We start from the raw sequence: 22245 nt of genomic DNA, 5'->3' as shown, positions 1-22245 counted from the left end.
AATAAAATTGGTAGACTAATTACTTCATACCATTAGACATCTAACTACTTTCTACCAACTTAATTTATATTTCTCAACTTGTATACCAGGTCTATTTACCTGTACAAATATATAAAGCTAAATCAATCTACAAAGGTACAAATAAATCCGTCTATGAATGAAATGGATCCTAAAATTTTATACCCCCTTCATCCCAAAATATGACAACTTTTAGCACTTACAGTTTGTCCCAAATATAACAACATTACCACCAATATTCCCGTCTCAACCAATCACAATCCTCCACCTTTCACTTTTCTCACCTACCTCCACTTCTCAACCCAACATAACATCTTCCTATTAATTCTACCTACTTTTTTAATAACGGTATCCAACTCTAAAACTTCTTATATTTTGGGACGGAGAGAGTAGAAATCAGGGAGGAATGAAAAAAAATACTAAGATACCCATCATTGAATAAGGCTCATTAAATGAGGGGTATGTATAGAGTTAGAAGATGGTTAGAGTAATGTTAGATAAAATTAAATGAAGAATGGCTAGATGAAATGAGTAGTATTAATAATTCTTTATATTTTAGGATATAAAATTTAAATCCTTCGATTTATGGATGGAGGTAGTAGAAGTACATGAGTATTTGTATAATTAGATAAATAAGTCATATTATCATATTTTTAATAGAAAAATTCTTATATTATTATATCGTAAAATCTACAAAGGCATATTTTAGTACTATACTAGAAAAAATATTACTTAAAAGTTTAAATTAAGATGCAAAATATTTTTTAAAAAATAAAAACATGTAGTATAAAAATGATATTTTCATATGAACCAGTTCATTATTGTGACATATTTTTCTCATAAATTTAAGATAACATGATGCAAGTAATTTTAGTTTACAATTTGTAACAACCCGTCCTTCACAACAAGGCAGCCCAGCCTCCATCCAACTGGCACGCTTACTTATAAATATCACATCACTTACACTTTCATTCTCGCTTCGCATAAAATAATCAACCCAAAAATGATATGGTTGGAGGGACAATGCCTTACAAGTTGGCTACACTCTTGCTTAAATAGCAAGATAGTACTACTAATCATGTGCACACAATGCTTATGGACAACACATGCCAAATCCTTTAAATAAAAAAACATAGACCACATCATAATTGCATTAGGATGTCTAAGACACCCCCTCAAATGATCCGGCGTTCCCGTCGGTCCAACTTACCTCCATAGTTACATATGCATATAGACAAATGTCCAGAAACATGTCCCCTCTTAACGCACGTCCGTACGTCCAGCGATCGAAACAAACTTCCAAAACAATCCAAAAAAATATTGATAAACATAGATTTAGAAGAGTAAAAAAAAATTTTGAAAAAAAAATCCTATACATAAACATTCATCACAAAATTTCAAACACCATTAAATAAGGTGCCCGGGATACCTTCCTAGTTGGTATAATAGTTGTATGGTTTGGTGGGACTCCATTAAATAATATACATCTGATCCATTTGATATAGACCCAAACTACATGATCATCTATCCACCGACTTCACTCATTTAACGGGTGCTAAATTCTTGTGAGGTCAGTGCAGAGAAGTACTAGTATACTCACCGGGTGGCAAATTCTTGTGCCTGGGGTAAATGCATGGAAATATACTCACTGTTCTATTTAATTGTTAAGGCTGTGTTTAGATCCAAAGTTTGGATCTAAACTTCAGTCATTTTCCATCACATCAACATGTCATACACACACAACTTTTCAGTCATATCATCTTCAATTTCAACCAAAATCCAAACTTTGGATCCAACTAAACACAGCCTAGGTAGATAGCAAATTTTGTCTGACAATCCCCTTTGAACTGAATATCCAAAAAATTTTAACAAATTTTCTTGTGCCTCTTACGTAGTACTCCAAAAAACTTCTGAATCTCTATCCCACTGTGAGAGATATAGCAGTTCTTTCACTAGTTCATTCATTAGACAACCGTACATTCCCCTAGAATAAGTTGATTGAACAGATTTATGGATTCTGCAGCAATGGCTTACATGCATGACACATCAGGCAGATAAACAAGAACAAATTCAGCACACTTGAAGTCAAATACCTCCAGATACCAGATATCTAAGGGGGTGTTTGGGAGAGAGGGGCTCCTCTCTCCCAAACACCCCCTAAAATCTGAACCATCCATCTTCTCTCATCTAACGGTTGAGAAGGGTTAGTGGCTGGTGGTACCTACACATGGTCAATAACAGTTAAAAGAAGGTACTATTTGTGGAAGGGCAGGCAAGTACTTTCTTGTTTCAATCTCTGTTTTTCTTTCTCCATCCATTCTTTCTTCGACCCCGGTGGGTGGTGGGCGATCCTAATGGGCGATCGATCGCTAGAGATGGGGGCTAGCGATCGATCCCCTCCCCCTTCCTCCCTCCACCTGGTTTTCTTTTTTGGCACCGCATTACTTTCCTATTTTAGTAAATTTATGCATCTAAAGTTTATACACCTCAAGTTTACACATCTAAAGTTTAGAGACCCAAAGTTTATAAGTCAAAAGTTTATATATCCGATTCAAATTTGAATTTGAATTCAAATTTTTTTATATAGTATTTCTATACATCTAAAGTTTATACACCTAAAGTTTATAGACCCAAAGTTTATAAGTCAAAAGTTTACATACCCGTTTCAAATTTGAATTTGAATTATATATGATTCAAATTTGAATTTGAATTCAAATATTTTCTATATATAGTATTTTTATGCATCTAAAGTTTATACACCTAAAGTTTATAGACCTAAAGTTTACAAGTCAAAAGTTTACATACCCGATTCAAATTTGAATTTGAATTATATCTGATTCAAATTTGAATTAGAATTCAAATATTATCTATATATAGTATTTCTATACATCTAAAGTTTATACACCTAAAGTTTATAGACCCAAAGTTTATAAGCCAAAAGTTTGCATACCCGATTCAAATTTAAATTTGAATTCAAATTTTTTATATATAGTATTTCTATACATAAATTTTTCTAACTTTTTGTTTTTTAAAAAAATTTGTGGTGTAGAAAGAGAAGAAGGGGAGGAGGAAAGGGGAGAAGAGCGACTATAGGGGGGAGGAGAGCGCGGGGTGATCACCCGCGCATTAGGAGTTTCGGTGGGTGGTGGCCAAGCAAAGCACATCGGAGGATGATGCAGCGCTGGACGGAAAGAGGGGGGGCGAAGCTACCGGAGATAAGCGAAGGAAGCCTGTATGCAGTATGCTCTCACAATTCTTACCGATGCATGGAGTGGCCGGACAGGTACAGAGGAAGCCGATGCGCTCACTATTGGCCTCTTTGTGCACAATGCCCGTGAACTGCTCTGCTGCACAAATACAAGCTACGGCAAGCAAAGTTCTCTCTTTTTATTTTTTTTAAATGATCTTCGCCTTAAACTATTACTAATTAGATTAACTCCAGCAAGCTCTTGAATCAGATTATCAAAATCACAAAGAACAAAATTAATAGTGCAGCACACATTAGCCATTACGCGGAAATAGAGAAGGATTCTCATCAAAGGACTGAGGGGTTATAGATCAGAAACCCAACTGCTCACCTTGCTGTCTCCCCAAGGTTGAATTCAAAGCCGAATGCCATCAATCGAGATGGAGAATGGCTCGACCAGACGAAAATCACAACAATTTTTACTGGTGGGACGAATGTAAGTTTTCTCATTTTGTCCTCTCCCTCTACTGACATCCAACGAGCCAAGGAATCTCTCGCGAGGATGCGCCAGTATCCCACGCCCCTCCATGTTCTGGCAATCCGTGTTGGCGAGCTTCTTCCTAGTTCCCAAAAGATCGACAGCTAGTCCCAGACAACGATATGGAGGAGAAGAAGGTGGCGGTGGAAGAGGCTGAGGAAGATTGACAGTCACTGGAGAAGAAGACTTAGAAGTTGTCGTAATGGAGGAAGGAGAAGTGAGACAACACGGGAGGAGATGTGGAATTGTGAATTGTGAAAATCCCTTTTCTACCCTACCTCTAGATATACCATTACCTCCTCAAGGATGGTAAAAAAGCTCACTGATTTTTTGATTCTTATCTAAAGAATATCTTCAAGATGTCCTTAAACACTCCCATCTTTCTTCCCTTTCAGTATGAACACATCCTGCAAGGTACCACCTAGAGCAACAATGTGATGACCGACTGCGAAAACTGCAGAAAAGAATGCATTAGGTGGTCGATTTGATTCAGCGATGGCGCAGATCCTGTTGGACTGATCGTCTATCAGGACCATCCTTTTCTGTGGGCTTGACGGGATAACATAGAGATGCAGGAGGGGAATCTATGATGCTGTTTCTAACAAAGCTCTGCATATTGTGTTCACTACACCATGACACTAGATTACCAACAGACATCTGTCGTTAAAGATAAACAATTATTGATAGACTATTTGTTGGCAAAGGCTTTTGGCAAATTATATGTTGGGAATACTATGTAATAAGACATATTATATGTCAGCAATTCTAAATTTTTTTGGGTCAAAATAACTGTCAGCAATTTTAAGACTAGAAACCAATTATATGTCAGGAAAACTTAACGATAATCCATCTGTCAGCAATACTTCGTCCGTCAGATCTTGATTCAACGGCTAGGATAGAGCGCGGTGAAAGCTCAGGCAGGAAATAAAAAAAACCGCCGATATTCTGTGCGCCAAAAAAAAAACACGCCAAAAAAAACCCTAGCTAGGTCGCCGCCTCCTCTCCCCGCTTCCACTGCGCGCCGCCACCTCTCCCCCTTCCACGCTCCTCCCCATCCACCGGGCGCCGCCACCTCCTCCTTCGCCAAATCCGCCGCGCGCCGCCACCTCGCTCCCCATCCACCGCGCCCCGCTTCCCCCTCCACCTCGGCAAAATCCTCCCACCTCCACCACACCTTCCTCCAAGTCGGCGGCGGCGGCGAGTTCAAAGTTCGAAGCTGCAAGGTACGTGGTAGAAACGAAATCATATTTTCCCGCAAGATCATCATGATGATTTTCTATGTGTGCCATGCAGCGCGGTGGTTCCCTGAGCCAGAGAAGGTGTGTTTCGATTTGGGAAGAAGAAGGCCTTGCTGTCCAGTGAGCAGGTACCTCAATTAACTCTCGATCTGATTAGCTGTGTTTCTGAATTCGATGTGATTGCAACATGTACAGCATTTCCTCCCTCTCCTATTAGCTGCGATGGCAATAAGTTAATCCCATGCATTTTTTCCCCTTGGATTGATGTGGTGTAGCTAGCTAGATGTTTTTTTTTTTTGGATATTAGCTTCTTTGGCTAATCTACTCAGTGTACTGGAAAACATCTCCGCAGACATAGCCTGGAAATATGACAAACTAAGTTACATAATAAAATTAAAATAATGCAACATACCAAGTTGTTTCACACTTCAGAGTTATGCACTTTGTTTTTTTCACTGCCACACTGTGAGTATTCTGAAATAAATCCAAAATTAGCATGTTTAACCTTTAAAAAATTTAGATCAACAAGATTTTTATCAGATTAGTACCTATATATTCTCCCATTATTCTATAATCTGAGTACATAAAAATCATACTATTTATACTTGGTAAGCTGCAATGTAGTGTATATTGTCTCTAGCTCAGTTGCTTCAGGAAAAAATACACTGCAAGATTACTCAAGAGAAAGGGACCAATATCATGTCTTAATTTGTGTATTTAGAAACTGGACTTGTACATAGGCTGGAAAAAAAATCACAGTTGCTCAACTATGTTTATGCTACTGTTTGCTGATTCTGTCAACTAATATATCAACTAATATATCAAAAGATTACTGTGGACTCAAGTTAGACGTTAGCTAATCATCATGGATAAGGCGTGGATGGATGAGCCTAGGCACACACAAATATATATACAAGGAGTGGACAATTTCCTTGATTTTGCATTTAGCAAGTCTGCAATAGGAGATAAAATATTATGCCCATGTAGAAAATGTGTGAACTCATCATGGAAAAATCGAAGTGACATACGTGAGGACTTGATATGCGATGGATTTGTAAAGGGTTATAGAACATGGATGTTTCATGGAGAAACAAGTTCCTCTTTTGTTGATAATCATGACAGTGATGAGGTTGACAGTGAGCACTCTAGAGAAGATGATGACATTTCTGATTTGGTTCGAGACTTAGTATTTGGACTAGATGATCGAGGGGAATTCGAAGATGCTAGTAGTGAGCCCATCAATGATGATGATTTAGAGGCTCTACAGAAGTTAGTAGAGGGTGCTAGTCAAGAATTGTACCCAGGGAGCAAGAACTTTTCAAAGCTACGCTTTGTAGTACGGCTGCTGCATACTAAATTACTTAGGGGCTGGACAGATAGAAGTTTTGACATGCTGTTAGATCTACTGAATGATGCCTTCCCGGAGGGGTCAGCACTACCTAAAAATTACAATGAAGCTAAGAAGTTGATAAAATCTGTAGGGCTTGGCTATGTTAACATTCATGCATGTAAAAATGATTGCATTCTCTTCCACAAGGACCATGCTAATGAAGACGCATGTCCAAAATGCAAAACTTCAAGATGGAAATCAGAAACCAAGAGTCTTGATGGGAAACGTGTACATAAGGTTCCTGTCAAGGTTCTTCGCTATTTTCCGATAAAGAGAAGGCTGCAGAGATTGTTTGTGAACTAGAAAATAGCAACTCTCACAAGGTGGCATGATGAAGAACGTATACGAGATGGTTTGCTTAGGCATCCGGCAGATTCACTTGCATGGGAGGACTTTGATCAGAAGCATCCTTTGATCTTAACATCTCTTTTCATATGCAAGCAGAAAATATTCCAAGTGTTAATAATATACAGCTACAAAAGAAGGGGGGAAGAGGTATCACTAGAATGAATAGCATATATTCAAGGCAGAATAATCAACCTAAACTCAAGGTTCTCTTCAATGCTTATGGTCAACCGGTCGGTAGAAATGCTGCACCTTTTAAAAGCTTCATTGGTACATTGGTAAAAAGTAAGGTGTTCTCACTTGGGCACGACGATTGGAGACTTGTTGATATCAACCAAAAGTTCAAGTTATGGGATGATTTGAAGGTATTTTTTGCAATACAAATTTAATTACCTATAGTGCAGTAGTACATTACTTAAATTAAATTGCCTATACTTGTATCTATGCAATTATCTGTTTGCTGAATGCTAAATTTGCATGTTAAATTAGGAATACTATGATCTAGATGATGGTGCTATTGGCTTTGTCATGGCAACGGCTGCAAAGAAATGGAAGGATTTTAAGTCAGATTTGAAAAAGAAGTTCTTTCAAGTGTATGATGAGACCATGACTAGAGAGGACATCATGAATTTATGCGATGAAAGAGTTAGTGACCCTGATTGGAAGTGGCTTATTAATCACTGGAATTCTTCAAAGGCTGAAGTAAGATACTTTCAATTTAAAATTTAATGGTTGAATTACTACAATTTTACATAGTAGCACTCCACGTGTTGCTTTGATTGAGTAGTACACAAATGATTATGTATTTGTACTACAGTATCGCTCAATAGTAGGACAACAAAACCGTGCCAAGTCATTGGTGCCTCATACCTCTGGAAGCAAGAGCCATGCTTGTGTTGGATATGACTTGGTATGACAATGATTCTTTAATAAGAATTCGGTACACTATTATGGGTTATGTCCATAGCTAAAGTAACTAATTGTTGTAGTCTCAAGATATTGGTCGTGATGCTCGTAGAGATGAAATCTTTATTGCAACACACACCCACAAAGATGGAACTTCTTGTCAAGAAGCTGCTTCAACCATTGTAAGTATGTGTACATTGTTGTTGCCTACTAGCAAATACTATGTAATACTTACTGATGTCTATATGCAATATATTTATTGATTTACAGAATCAGCTAAAGGAAGTGGCAACAAACAACCCAGAACTGAAACATAAATCTATCCAAGAAGGTGACTTGTATTCACACGTTTGAGGAGAAAAGGAGCCCAGAGGGCGTGTTCGTGTTGTGGGACTAGGACCAACTCCTCAGGATATTGGCACACCTGGAGCTAAGAATTACATATCAACTAGGATGCAGATTGCAATTGAAGGTCGTCGGCAAGCAACCAAGCAAGTTGAAGTCCTAACAGATCGTGTAGACCAACTGCAGCAAGAACTAAATGAGATGAAGCAATTGATGCTTGTAGTACAGGGATCTAACTCGCATCATGGATCATATTCTCAAAATCCCACTGTGAGTACTTGCTAACCTCTTTCATCAACTTTTTTGTTGACAATTCCATCACAATGAATTATTTCAATTTGGTTTGTGACAGAATTTAAGGCGTGAACAAGAATTTGGTGGCAATGAAGAACAAGATCATCATAACTCTGAGGGTGACTTTGCCTCGGCAGAGAATCATGATTCAAATGATGATGGAACCATTGGTGCTCGTAGGCAAGTTCCAGCCCCAAGAATAAGTGCACAAAGTAATTACTCTATTGCATTGGGTGGAAAACCATCTCATCATGATCCTGAGTTTAAGGTATTTTGCGTCATGCTCTTTACTTATATAATAATACTAGCAGTGCTGACTTTATTTCTTAACTTTGTGTATCCATGGTGTTCAGGCTGGAGTAGATGTAATACTGTATGATATTCTTACATCTAGTCCTGTTGCTAAGGCAACAATTGTGTCAACGCACCTGTACTCGATGGTGGGACAAGCCCCTCTTGGTAAGAATTATTGTGAGGTTCTCATTGATATTGTGCTCAAAAGGAATGCTGTGCTACCACATCCATATGATGATATTGGGACTATGGCTGAAGCTCACATGACATGCATTGCATGGCTATATGTAAAGGTAATATCCTAAGCTAAATCCTATTTGAATTTTTTCCACTATTCATGAAATATTGACTGGTTGTTTCTCTTAGATGAAGGTACACAAGAAGACATCAAAGACTAACCAGCAAGCAGGTACACAATAGAGTCCCTTTTCTTTTTGCTGTATTTCCCATAGAACCACTGAACCAGCGGCATGATCATGTATTTATATTAGGGCAAATAACCTCACTTGAAACAACTAGTGATCACTCAACAGTTTACCTTGTGAGTGATAGGAACAATATACAAAATGCTGAATCAGTACTACAAACTTTTTTTTCATGAGTGTTTTATAAATTGCATGGCAATTTGAGTGTGGAACTATGAAAACATTCATAGACATGATCACTTAACTGAACACTTCTTGGTGACAAGTGAAATGCCATTGTATCTGCAATGATTAGTTCATTTGAGTCCTCTCCATGAGGGTTATACTTAACATTGTATCTGCAAGGTATTGTGGTCTATTGGACCTTGGTACTCCCATCACTGACTGTCCTGTTTGTAGGTGTGTCTACATTTTTGCATAGCATGTAATGTTTTGTCATTATTGGGGCATCTGAATCTGTACAGTTCATTGATTATAGCATTGGATGTTAGCTTACATATATTGATGATAGTAGTTCTGAAGTCTATCAATATAGTATTCCCTTATTCTGAAGTCGACCACCTGTTTTTTTTCCAATTCACCTTTCCCCATTTCAGCTGCAAACATATATATGTTGTTTCGTTGTGGTTACCACAAGTGAGGCAGACACTGAATCTTGGCTATCATGTTTCACATGGTGTTTTGTTGGGCTATCATGTGCTGCTTCTATGAAAAAAATAGTCCATGGAACTGTTAGATGAAAAAAATTGGGCTTTCACATATGGTGGCAGTATCTTCTATACTGTTTACATTTTTTATTTCAGCAAAGGGAATGTGATATTGTGGACTGAAGCATAGCTTTCCTTATTTTGCAGGCAACCATAAAAAGGGCTAGCAGAGGTGCTGTAAAAAAAACCAAGAACCTACAAGAACCATAAAAGAGATGATTTGTATTGTTTTTGGGACCTCGATACACCTACAAGAACCTTAGTTGCATCTAAGTTATGTAATTATTGCTATGTACTTGAAGAACTCCATTATATCTAAGTTGGACATTTATGTAATAGCTATTTGAGCTGATGGACAACTGCTATTTGTATCAGAATACTGCTATTGTGATACTAGTACTTGAAGGCTACTTGATGGATGAATAATAGTTATGAATAGTTTAATATTGTGTTATGCATGTGTGTAACTTACTAAAAGTGATAATCTGTGTTGCAAAATTTGGAGTGGTATTCATCCATGTATGTTGCAAATTTAATTTGAGGTATGGTTGCTAATAGGTAATTAGTATATTTTTTTGTGTGGATTACCGACTGATTGCTTGTAAGTTATTGTGCTAGCCATCTATACATTAATTGTCGGCAAATCTAAAACACAATGATATGCTATCTGTTGGGAATCTTCTTAAGTGTCGGTAAATGCCCATCTGTTGGTAAAACTATATGTCGGTAAATATGTAGCAACACTATCAGTCTATCTGTCAGCACATATTTATCTGTTGGGAAAGACCTTTGCCGGCAGCACTTGGCCTGACAGACCCTATCTGTCGGGAAAAGTTTTGCTGACAAATAATTTGACAGCATATAGGTCCTTTCCTGACAGATATGTAGTAAGCAAACTAGGGCATGGTGTAGTGTAAAATGCTGGCTCGGCTCGGCTCGTTTCTTATCTCGAGCCAGCTCGTTTAGCTCGCGAGCTAATACATTTGAAAAAAAGAACTTGCGATGCAAAGTCCAAGAATGCAATTGTATCTCTGTATCAAACTAAGAAATCACGTGCTAGCTCAAGTGTTAAACAAATGCATCATTATTCATGGTAGCTCCACCTTTAACAAATCATTATCTCGTTTGCTGGTGGCGATATACGAGATCAAGCACTAGTGCTCAACCACCTGGATCATCGCCCCGCGCCGGCAACCTCCTAGCAGACAGCTGCGACGGGGATTGGCGACTTGTTGCAACGCTCCATCTCTATCAACTCCTCCTGCCCAACCACTACGTCTCCACTCGACCAAGCCAAGAACGGGAGAGCCGTGCAGGTGGTCGAGGCGCCCGAGGAGTCGGCGCAGCCGCCGTCACCGCCGGACCTCAAGGAGGTGTGCCGGATGGAGGGAGCGTGACGCAAGGACGAGAGGCACAGCAACAAGGCGGGGCGGCGTGCGACAAAAGGAAGATCGATCTGGATTGGGAATTTGAGATGAGGGGAAAGAGGAAGATGAGAGCTACACTGGCCAGATAGGGTTATAGTCTTTCCTTTTAGACTGTTTTCTTTGGGCCTACCGTGGGATGCATTAATATTACTTCATATGGGTCCTAGTCTGCTAACTTCTCTGCCTATGCTTCCAGCTCGTTTAAGCTCGTGAGCGAGCCAGCTCGAGCTGGCTCCTTATGCGTAATGAGCTAAAACAGCAGCTCGGCTCGTTTAAAAAACATAACGAGTCAAGCCGAGAAAGCTAACGAGCCACAAGAGTACGGAGTAATTATGGCCTGAAAGTAACGCGGTACAATTCATCATTGCATCTTCATGCATGAGCTACTAGTACTCTACTACTCCCTCCGTCCCAAAATAAGTGCAGTTTTGCACTATTCATGTTCAACGTTTGACCGTCCGTCTTATTTGAAAATTTTTTATGATTAGTATTTTTATTGCTATTAGATGATAAAACATGAATAGTACTTTATGTGTGACTAAATGTTTTTAATTTTTTCACAAATTTTTCAAATAAGACGGATGGTCAAACATTGAACGTGAATAGTGCAAAACTGCACTTATTTTGGGACGGAGGTAGTACTCCTTACGCTGTACAGGGGGCTTTTGGCAGCTTCTTTTGCTAAGAGCTTTCTCATATAGTTCAGATTTTTACTTAGGGCGTGTCTAGTTGGGAAAAGAAAAAATTTTCGATGTCACATGGATATCGAAAGAGATTTCCAGATACTAATTAAAAAACTAATTTCATAACTCGCCTGGAAACAACGAGACGAATCTTTTGAGCCTACTTAATCCGTCATTAGCATATGTAGGTTACTGTAGCACTTATGATTAATCATGGCCTAATTAGGCTAAAAATATTTGTCTTGTCGTTTACAGCCAAACTGCGCAATTAATTATTTTTTTAATTATATTTAATGCTTCGTGCATATGTCAAAGATTCGATGTGATGGGTGAAGGGGAAAATTTGTGGGAACTAAAGAATGCCTTAGTTTTTAAGAATTTGTAGTTATATAATTCATAAATAAACTAAAAATCAAAAGCTGAGTTTTTCGATTTCTTCGTATTTCTCATCAGTTTGCTTCACCCGCTACTGTTTGCCAGAATTTAAGCTCGCTCAGGTACGGAGTGGTTCGTCATACTCCTACTCCTGCTTCCTTTGCTGCCATGCAGTCTTGCTGTACTATGCAGAAGAGTTGCAGACTGCCGTTGATGGGGTCAGCTCACGCTACAGTAGTCCCACTTCCTTTTCTGCCATGGAATCCGCCAGGCTAGGCTTGTTGGAGTGGCACTGTTTATTTGGCCCGTTGTACACTTGTTTGGCCCTTTGGCGTGATCAAAAGATAAAAGTTTTAATACTCCGTAGTTTATTCTCAAAAGGTAAAGTTTGTAATTGGCCCGTTGTACGCTTTCGTGTTAAGGCAGAAAAAAATGGATGTTCCAAGTTATAATAAAAGTCGATGGTCCTGAACTCCTGATGATTAAGGTTCCATCTTTTATTTTCTTTTCCATTGACCGTAATGGAGTCTGTATATTGCGATTCCGGGTGTGTTTAGTTGGGGAAAGAAAAATTTTTGGGCGTCACATCGGATATTTGATCGGATGTTGGAAGGGATTTTCGGACATTAATTAAAAAAATAATTTCATAGCTTGTCTGGAAACGACGAGACGAATCTTTTAAGCCTACTTAATCTGTCATTAGCACATGTAAGTTATTATAGCACTTATGGCTAATCATGGCCTAATTAGGCTCAAAAGATTCGTCTCGTCGTTTACAGTCAAACTCTATAATTAGTTTTTTTTAACTATATTTAATACTTCATGCATGTGTCCAATAATGTGATGAGTGAAAGAAAAAATTTTTAGAAACTAAACAAGGCCTCCATCGAACACCTTGAGGGAGGGCATGAAAGTTTTCAATCACAACTCGCAGGATCAATACAGAGAAAGAGGACAACGTTGCTTGCTTGTTGCTGTGAAAATACTCCAAAGCCACTGCTCACGTGCGTAGACGTAGTGGTCCAATCACTCCACAATCATAGTAGGTGTTTAATCACGAGCAGTCGGCTGAATGTTTAAAGGTTGTATATGCTTGATTATATGATTACTTCGGTAATTTGTTCCTAAAATCACTCGGATAGGTGTTTAATATACCTTGACTGTATGTTTAGTTTTATTTAACTAATCATATAGTCGGGGGCTACATCTAATTAGGTACATCTAGTTGATGCACCTGATTTTTTATTTTTTTAGCCCTTCACGGTTTTTGATTCAATTACTCGGGAGACCAAGGCAGGAATAATTGAAGCACTCGGATTATCATATTAAAGATTCCATGAGAAGATTGTTTCGTCGGCTGTAAAGGTCTCAGGGGCTACTGTGGAGATTATGGATACCCCATACACACACGGCATGTATATCCGACTGGGTATGGGGGTATCATATGTAGATAGAATATTTTAAAGGGCTCGGGTTATATTCCTAAACTTGTGTAACAAGGAAATACCCGGGGTCCTAGTCGGTTACAATTGTATTTTATCTTTACTTGCCTATTCCGTTAGGAATATGGGCTGTACTTTGTAATACGGACTCCTCTCACTCTATAAGGAGGGGTCCGGGTGTCTCTTGGGGCATAACTTTTTCCCAGATCATACGATCAATAACACACTCGGCGGATTCATCCCCGGACAGGAGTAGGGTATTACTTCTCATCGAGAAGGCCTGAACCTGTATAAAATTCCTTGTCTCCAAACCCATCCACTTTTTCTGCTTGATTGCCACCCCATTTTGTATTGCCGAAATCTTGTTTCGACAGGCTGTGTTTAGATCCAATGGTGTAAAGTTTTGGCGTATCACATCGGATATACGGACACATATTTGAAGTATTAAATATAGTCTAATAACAAAATAAATTACAGAATCTGCCTGTAAACCGCGAGACGAATTTATTAAACCTAATTAATCAATCATTAATTAGCAAATGTTTACTGTAGCACCACATTGTCAAATCATGACGCAATTAGGCTTAAAAGATTCGTCTCGCAATTTACACGTAATCTGTGTAATTAGTTATTTTTTTGTTTATATTAGTACTTTATAAATATGCTCAAATATTTGATGCGACTTGACGTAAAATTTAATCGGAAGATGTAACCAAACCTTAGTACCCATGGTGTATTATACATTGTGAATGCTCTTCCTACTGCAAGCCAAGGCCGCTCCCCTTTTGTACAGCACTAGGCTGCAACTCTAACAGCTGACATCATGAACCAGACCAATCAATGGCACGCCGACACATGTCTATAGCTAGAAGTAGTCTTCAGCACCTATCCCACACCGACTGCCAGTTTACTCCTCCACTACCACGCAGTAAAAGTCCCATACTCCCTCCCATACGCAATAGTACTAGACGAGTACTCCACTTCACTACCCAACAAATAGGCACACCCCGCTCCACATTCACTTTCACTTTCACCATATATCACCCACAACACAGGCACCCTCGCTCCCCTCCCCTCTCCACCTGCGACTGTGGATGTGTGGATCGAGTTGAAGCCTACCTTCAACTTGAAGCAGGTTTGTTTATTTCTATCTACTCTCTACTATTACTACATCTTCTTTTTAGCTGGAAGCCTTGAACCACAACTTCATGCGGTGTTATTAATCGGAGCTTTCTTATTCCCCCCTCATTTTTTTGGCGTATATTATTTCTATCTTACATGAAGACTAGTTACACGTACTAGCTAATATATCTTCTTGTTCGATTCTAGCACTAGTTTTCTCTGCATGTGCTTGACGATATATATATATATATATATATATATATATATATATATATATATATATATATATATATATATATATATATATATGATGTGCACGTACGTTACTACCCTTGTATTGCATGTTTGTACTATAGTCCCCCTACTACATACTTATATCATGCAAGTATCTATTACTAATCACATTGATAATAATATAACATATAGGGGCGGTCATATGCTATTCTTAATTTTTTTTTCTGTGATAAAGATGGCAAATAATAAACGTTCCGCTCTGGATCTCTAGCTACTACGACGCATCACGCGCGTACGCACGCGACTGTGCTGTGAATAAGAGCCTATATCTATTTTCTTGCGGGGAAAGTGCTTATATCCATTGTCTACATGCATATGTACAACATACTACCTCCTTCCCTAAATGTTTGACGCCATTAACTTTTTTAAATATGTTTGACCGTTTGTCTCATTAAAGATTTTTTAAAATATGTAAAACTATATGTATACATAAAAGTATATTTAACAATAAATCAAATGATAGGAAAAGAATTAATAATTATTTAAATTTTTTAAATAAGACGAATGGTCAAACATATTTAAAAAAGTCAACGGTATCAAATATTTTGAGATGGAGAGAGTATATATTAACCTCTCTCTAATCAGCACCCCGCTGGGTTTGATTGAGTTAATCCTTTCTTTCTGTATAACTACTCACTAGTAACTACAACCTACTGTAAATGTGTGTCCACGCGTGAGGCCACGTTATCGAGGAACTCATCCAATACTATATCTGTATCGTTCCTGTTTATTCTTGCCTGTTGTTAACTATTTATATCAATGATTTTCACCGATGTCAAAAGGAAAAAAAAAAATCACCTCGCACTAAAAACTATACCACTTAATTCTGATGCCATTAAGCTCAATCTTTTTTTTTTTTTGAGAACGCCATTAAGCTCAAGCTGAGCTGCGTTTCACTACTATACTGCCAAGTACTAATTATTTGACATGAGACGACTAATTTACTTTATTACTAGTACGGTAGTACCTAACAGAGGTACTCCCAGCCCTCCACTTTTAAATCCTCCAAGTTTTATAAATAGCATAGTAATACATTCACTGTGCATGTTAAATCAGTGTAGTATTTTCCATAGTACATGCATGTACTATATATGCAAAATCTCATGAAACACTATTTTTTGGGGGAATGTTTTTATAATACATGTACTATTAGCCAGTTTAGGAATGCAATTATATATATCAATACCAAATACATTGCATGATGTATCAATTCAGTGGGAATATATATATATATATATATATATATATATATATATATATATATATATATATATTAGTTTTTAAGCATCTATAATGAACGTTTATGGTTTACCCAAAGAGCTTGTTTTAGGAAGGTAGTTATATATGGAGCACCCTGGAACAACTTTTTTTTTTGAACAAAAAATCGTAGGAATCATGTCCTAGTTAGGTTATTTTTTTTCAATAAATTACTGCATGTGTGTATGTCTTACGTTGCATCGATCCGGTGCATAATTTCCTGGTGCATAAAGTTAGCCTATACTATAGAAAAAAAATCAAACATTATTACCAAAGGTTGAATTTTATTAGCTACTGGAATTGATTTTTGTGAGCAGTTACCTTATTCTTCGATTTATTTGAGAAAGTTTTATACAATACTTTGATGCTGGAATTACTTTCAAGTGCGTACAATCAATTTACATAGAGGCCGGATAAAATGAAGTAGTACATGCTAATCTTGGATTTGACCCTTTTTTTTTTTGCATTGGTTAATTATTATTGGCCGGTCATTAACATTAAACACTCCCTCTGTTTTGTTATTTAATGTTGATTAGTTTAAAATTGAATTAGCACATTTATAGCAAATCCGTTGAAGGGACTATCTACAAATCCGTTGAATTATTGATGGTGCCGTGGATGATATAATGAAATTCACAGGTATGTCTGGACCAAGCGGATCAAGGCCCCGAAGGCAGCCACGAAGTGAAAGATTCCTCGCTGACGAACTCGTTGGGAGAATCAATGACTTGCGCTTAGATGAAAATGTGGTTGACAACATAACTGATCAGCAATATTCGGTAAAATAAAGATCTATCGATCTGCCTTGTCATTCCAGTTTTATTGCTCATGATCGATCATTTTCGCAGTAGATATATACCGATCCAATAATGCGTGCATGCTTGTACGTAGTAATATGCAATATATCGTTTTCTTATATCTTGTCGTTTCAATTCAGCAACATCTGGGTGGTTATATTCGGTCGTTTTCTTTTCGGTATGAGGATGGTGCCCCCTTTTCTCAAGGCTTTGTTTATCTGGAGTCACCCTTACAAGGTGGGATTATGGAACTGGAAGCGACGTTTGTTGTATTGACGGAAGAAGAAGGTAGAATGATTGCACAAAAGGTTTATGATGACAGTAACCAAATCTATGGTTATGGAGGCGCCATAGCCAATATATATTTAAGTGCCTATTGCAATAAGCTGAAGAGATGGGTATTAGGGTATGAGAAGTTTGAATGTCTTTTCGATAGTATGATACCTAACTTCCTACCATTTTATGAAAGCCAATCTAGGATTTCAATTTTCTGGATACGTATAATCAGGTAATCGATTGTGATCTCTCTATATCTAAAACGGCCTTAAGTGCATGCACATGTTTCTCATATATATATATATATATATATATATATAGTATAACAAGTCTTTTGTAAAACATAACATGCATATATGCATCATTAATTTAATTATTTTTTTGCAGGCAAGTTATTGAGAGCCTGTCAGTTCTGCACGGAAATGGTGTGATGCATGGCTCATTGTATTCTCCACAAAGCTATGTTCTAGATTCGAGCTCGAATATAAAGTTAATTAACATTGGGAGATACTCAGTTGCTGGTAGAAGCACCTCTCATCGTGATATCACCAGCTTCTTCGGTTATCTAGGCAGCCAAAGTTGTCTTGATGTTTCTTCTTCTAAAGACTGGCATGGATTCGAGTACTTGTACAATTCTAAGGAGGCTATGAATAATACTAGGTAATACTATGTGCTAGCTAGCTGCTGCTACGTACTTTTATCATCAGCTAGCCAATTACAATTTTAAGTTTTCTTCAGCTTGGACTAATTTATATATATATATGCACGCAGGTCTTGCTGGAAAGACTCTATCTTGGGCCACCCAATTTTGCTTGAGCCACCGTCAAGACTCGTTGTTTATAAGGGTGGCGTTTGCAAATGCACTCTACTGCCAAATGCCCTCATTATTGGGAAATGAATCCATTTGGGATGTCATCACAACTTGTGAGGTGTGTGTTGCTATTGCTGGACACATTTGCTGTGACAAGATTTATATCGACGTCATCTATTTTGCAAGGCATTTCGCTGATTATGGGGTTAGGTCTCGATCCCTCACATACACACAGTGCACTTTCTTTCTTTCATATGAGGCGCACTGGGATGATGAACGTATCCATGATGAGATATGTGAGCACTTCCCTGGTTTCATGAGCATGGCGTACTCTGTTCGAGAAGTGAACCGAGATGGGATAATGATAAATGATGCGTGGCGTGCTCTCTTTGCAAAGCCCAACCTTGAAAGGCTCAATATACGATCTCTTCCGTTTCGATCGATCTGATTTCTGAATGAATGAGGTATATATTTAGTTGTCTTAATTGGATAAGAGACACATTAACACTATATTACATCTCTGATTTTATAAATTAATGTACGTACGTGTTGTGGAAATAATTGACATATCTAATTTCCATTCTTAATTGTTAGGCCTTTCCTCAAGCATAATGGCATTGTGGCAACTAACTTGGTCATGCATCTCGGGGAATGCGGCCGGCGGTTCTTCTTATTATGATCCTTCCAAGATAATGGAACCTATAAATAAATATGGCTATATATATATATATGCTGTTAACTTTGTAAGAGTCGCACTCTAGACGTACCTATTGAATATTGATGGATGGAAATTAATGTAGTATTCCATTAGATGAGTAAGCCAGACTTCGATCATCTGCTATCTATTCTGTTGTGGTAGCTATTTGGTAGCTAAATTGAGATTTGTATGTTGCACTATGGGACCTACCTGTCCTTACCTAGCTTGCTAGTATTGAACTTCATCAGTTGTCCTGAACGTACTCCAGATTACTCTTTTTATGGCACCAGCTGTGAGCTTGCTTACTACTACTACTACTACTATCCGCATTGTGCCCTGCATATAGGTCTCGTGCCTAATTATCAGTGCAGCTCAGGCCATCTCCACTTATGCTATTTCAATGTTTTGATTTTTCTGTACCTAATAAAAAAGCTCTCCCCCTCACGGCCTCACCCCCTCCTCCTCTGTGGCCCCTTCCCTTCCTGCCGCACCTCGCCCTCCTCCCTACCGCCCATAGCTTCCTCCCCGGCGCTCCTTCAAGTCGTCCCATCCCTTCTTCCAGGCAACCGTCCCCTCCCCAGTGCTCCCTCCCTTCTCCCCGATTCATCCTCCCGGCGGCCCTCCGGACGTCAAGGGGGCAGTGGCGACCGAGCAAGGATTGCCATGGGGATGACGAGTCCCTACTCCTCGACTTGGCATCAGCCTCATCCAGCCCAGCCTCCACCACCGTGCCTTCCTTCTCAGATCCGCTGTAGCCAGAGTATCCTCTGTCGCGCCTCTGTGCTCTTGCTCGTCGGAGCTGCCTACCAGCATTACTTTTTTCTTTTAGATAATGGAATAAACATCCCGGCCTTTGCTCAATAGAGCTACAGCCAATTATTATATTCTATCACTCTAACAAAGAGTGTAGTTTAAATTAAACACATCCAACAAAATAAAAAGACCAAACCAAGATAAGGAGTACACATTTATTCAAGTCTATTTGTGAATCTTCATCCATAGTTGGTAAAAAGTTACATAACCGTCGTCTCAAGCCTACGACATGCAACCTTCATAAGCTCTCCATCATCTTCACACTTTTGCAGTTGTGCCCAAAACCGAAGCCAATATGTTGCCTTGAAAATTACCTGTATATATGAGATAGATAGTGATTTGTAAAAGACCATAGCATTCATACTCAACCACAGAGCCCAACATATGACAGATGCTCCTACAAATATCAGTTTACTCTTCTTCTTATCTACCCTCAAAAGCCAACCATCAAACATATTAGATATGGTACTAGGAAGGTATAAACCAAAAGAGAACTGTACTGCTCTCCAAACAAATTTTGCATAATGACAATCTGTCGGTGATATGGGCCCGAGGGTACTTAAAGTAAGGGGAGAAGGCTGCCCCAGGTACACGTGGCACGCCCCGAGGAGGGTCGGGCTCCGTCTGGGTTGGCGGCCACCCTACGGGGCATGGGGGTCGGATCGCCTAGAGGCCCCCCAGCTTTAGATCCGCCTCCCTCGCCTGCGGCTTGGGTGCGTGCCGCCAGCCCTCACCTACCGCATTGAATGCGGTAAGTGAGCGCGTCAGTGGCCCGCCAGTCGTGGGCAAGAGACGTGACAAGTGACACGACGGGACATGTTGCGCCCGCGTGCCTACTAATGTAGGGGTGACAGGCGCATGCATGTCGCCTCGTACATCATCCGGTCTGACACCCATCATGAGGGCTTGACCGTCGCTTTATCTACCGGTTGCTTTAACAGTGCGCCGTTTGGATCGTGGCACACCGCCCTTGGTGGGCCCAAGTGGCCGGGAAGTCCACTGCATTTATGAAGATGCGACTGAGTGCACGCCCGGTTGAGTCGGTGTAGCGGTTGGAGACGTGCCGGAACAGTGGAGTCTACATCACTGGCACGTCCCAAAGTACGGTGCCCATATTGTCGTACGTAGAGTTTTTATTTATTCCCTTCTCTAAGGCTTTTGTGGCAACCCTTTAAGGTATAAAAGAAGGTCCCGGCCAACCGGGGGGGGGGGGGGAGGGGAGGAGGGGGATGATCGAGAGATCAACCAACCAACGTACTTGTGTTCTTCACACATAATAACATCCACACACACAGGAGTAAGGTATTACGCCACCGAGCGGCCCGAACCTGTATAAATCCTTGCGTCATTGCGATCCCTGAGATCGAACTTTCTTTCTGCTTCCCTCTCTCCTTAGCTCGAGTTTTCACCCAAGCCCCCCGTTGGAACCAAAAAGGGGGGGCCCTCAGTCCCCCGCTAGAGGAGTTCACTCTCCAAACACAATCCATAAAAAGATGTTGAATGGTTTCATTTTTCATGCAGAAACAACATCTTAAACTGCTATTCCAATAATGATCTTATTTTTCATCTTGCCAAATTATCTTTAGTTAGCACAACCTCTTTAAGTAAGTATCACTTAAAGATCTTAATCTTAAGCTTCCAAATAATCTTATTTCTCTCAATATAGCCATCTTCTTCTTCTTCTACCCTATAATTCAGAGTCTGCATCCTTCAAATCCAACGAAAGAAAATCATCGCATCACATCCAACGACCGCTGCGGCCTGCGGGTCATCCAGGCGAAGAATCGCGCGCCGCTGACGGTCCTCCCCGCTTCGTAGATATCGCATCCTTCCCCGGCGTTCCCACCACCGGCGCTGTCATCCGTTTAGTGTCTTGCCGCTACCGCATCGCGAGGAAGTGGATGGCGAGGTGGTGGCATCGCGAGGGGCATCCTCTGGTGGCGCTGCGATTTCACCGCGGACGACAAGTTCAATCTCTTCTCCCTTCCAGTTCAATATCTTCTCTCTCTTGATGCGATCTGTTTTGACGTGAACAATCAGAAGCATCTTCTTTTATGGTTGTCGATTTATCCCAGTAGTTGTTCAGATGAATGCCACTGAAACTATCTGTACCAATGCCACTGAAACTATCTGTACCCGGATTCAGTTTTCCGTATTTTTCTCAAATCCTTTAATAATGGTTTATTAGCTTCATTAGAAAATACTCTTGTGTAAAAATTAGTGTCGATTGTAAACTTTATTTTCATTTATACAACAAACTCCACTTGTGATATTGATCAATGATCATTGCTCATTAGTCATTGGCGTGGGAAACTTTCAAAATGCAGGTGTTTTATACTGAAATCAGCAATGACCCCTATTTGTTCATGCCAAATCTTTGACAGGAACCGCGACAATTTTGTTTTTGTTATCCATTTGTCTATATAGATCTCATCACAATATGGCCTTTTTGATTATGTATTTCAGGATTAAATTTTACACGACACATGTCCCATGCATCCGTCCATGTTTATTTATTTGTCTGAAAATTGCTTCTTTGTGATTCTCATAAATGCTAATGACAA

General features: G+C 39.3%; 1 protein-coding gene across 1 annotated transcript; it reads left to right on the top strand.

Annotated features, from left to right (window-relative positions):
* The first annotated feature begins 14596 nt into the window (after window positions 1-14596).
* On the top strand, window positions 14597-19248 carry LOC127752956 (uncharacterized). The gene is made up of 6 exons (XM_052278405.1): window positions 14597-14749; window positions 16927-17066; window positions 17225-17592; window positions 17748-18020; window positions 18132-18635; window positions 18766-19248. Exons 2-5 carry the CDS (start codon window positions 16929-16931, stop codon window positions 18256-18258), a joined length of 906 nt encoding a protein of 301 aa, XP_052134365.1. The 5' UTR covers window positions 14597-14749; window positions 16927-16928; the 3' UTR covers window positions 18259-18635; window positions 18766-19248.
* The last annotated feature ends 2997 nt before the right edge of the window (window positions 19249-22245 follow it).

This window comes from Oryza glaberrima, chromosome 10, assembly GCF_000147395.1.
Source record: "Oryza glaberrima chromosome 10, OglaRS2, whole genome shotgun sequence".
Taxonomy (NCBI): domain Eukaryota; kingdom Viridiplantae; phylum Streptophyta; class Magnoliopsida; order Poales; family Poaceae; genus Oryza; species Oryza glaberrima.
This window is presented reverse-complemented; position numbering and strand designations above follow the sequence as displayed.

Excerpts from the sequence above, each read along its gene's own strand:
- LOC127752956 (XM_052278405.1), top strand. The coding sequence starts at position 16,929 with ATGTCTGGACCAAGCGGATCAAGGCCCCGAAGGCAGCCACGAAGTGAA. Across the intron at positions 17,067-17,224 it reads TAACTGATCAGCAATATTCG|CAACATCTGGGTGGTTATAT; the intron begins GTAAAATAAAGA and ends GTTTCAATTCAG. Across the intron at positions 17,593-17,747 it reads TTCTGGATACGTATAATCAG|GCAAGTTATTGAGAGCCTGT; the intron begins GTAATCGATTGT and ends ATTTTTTTGCAG.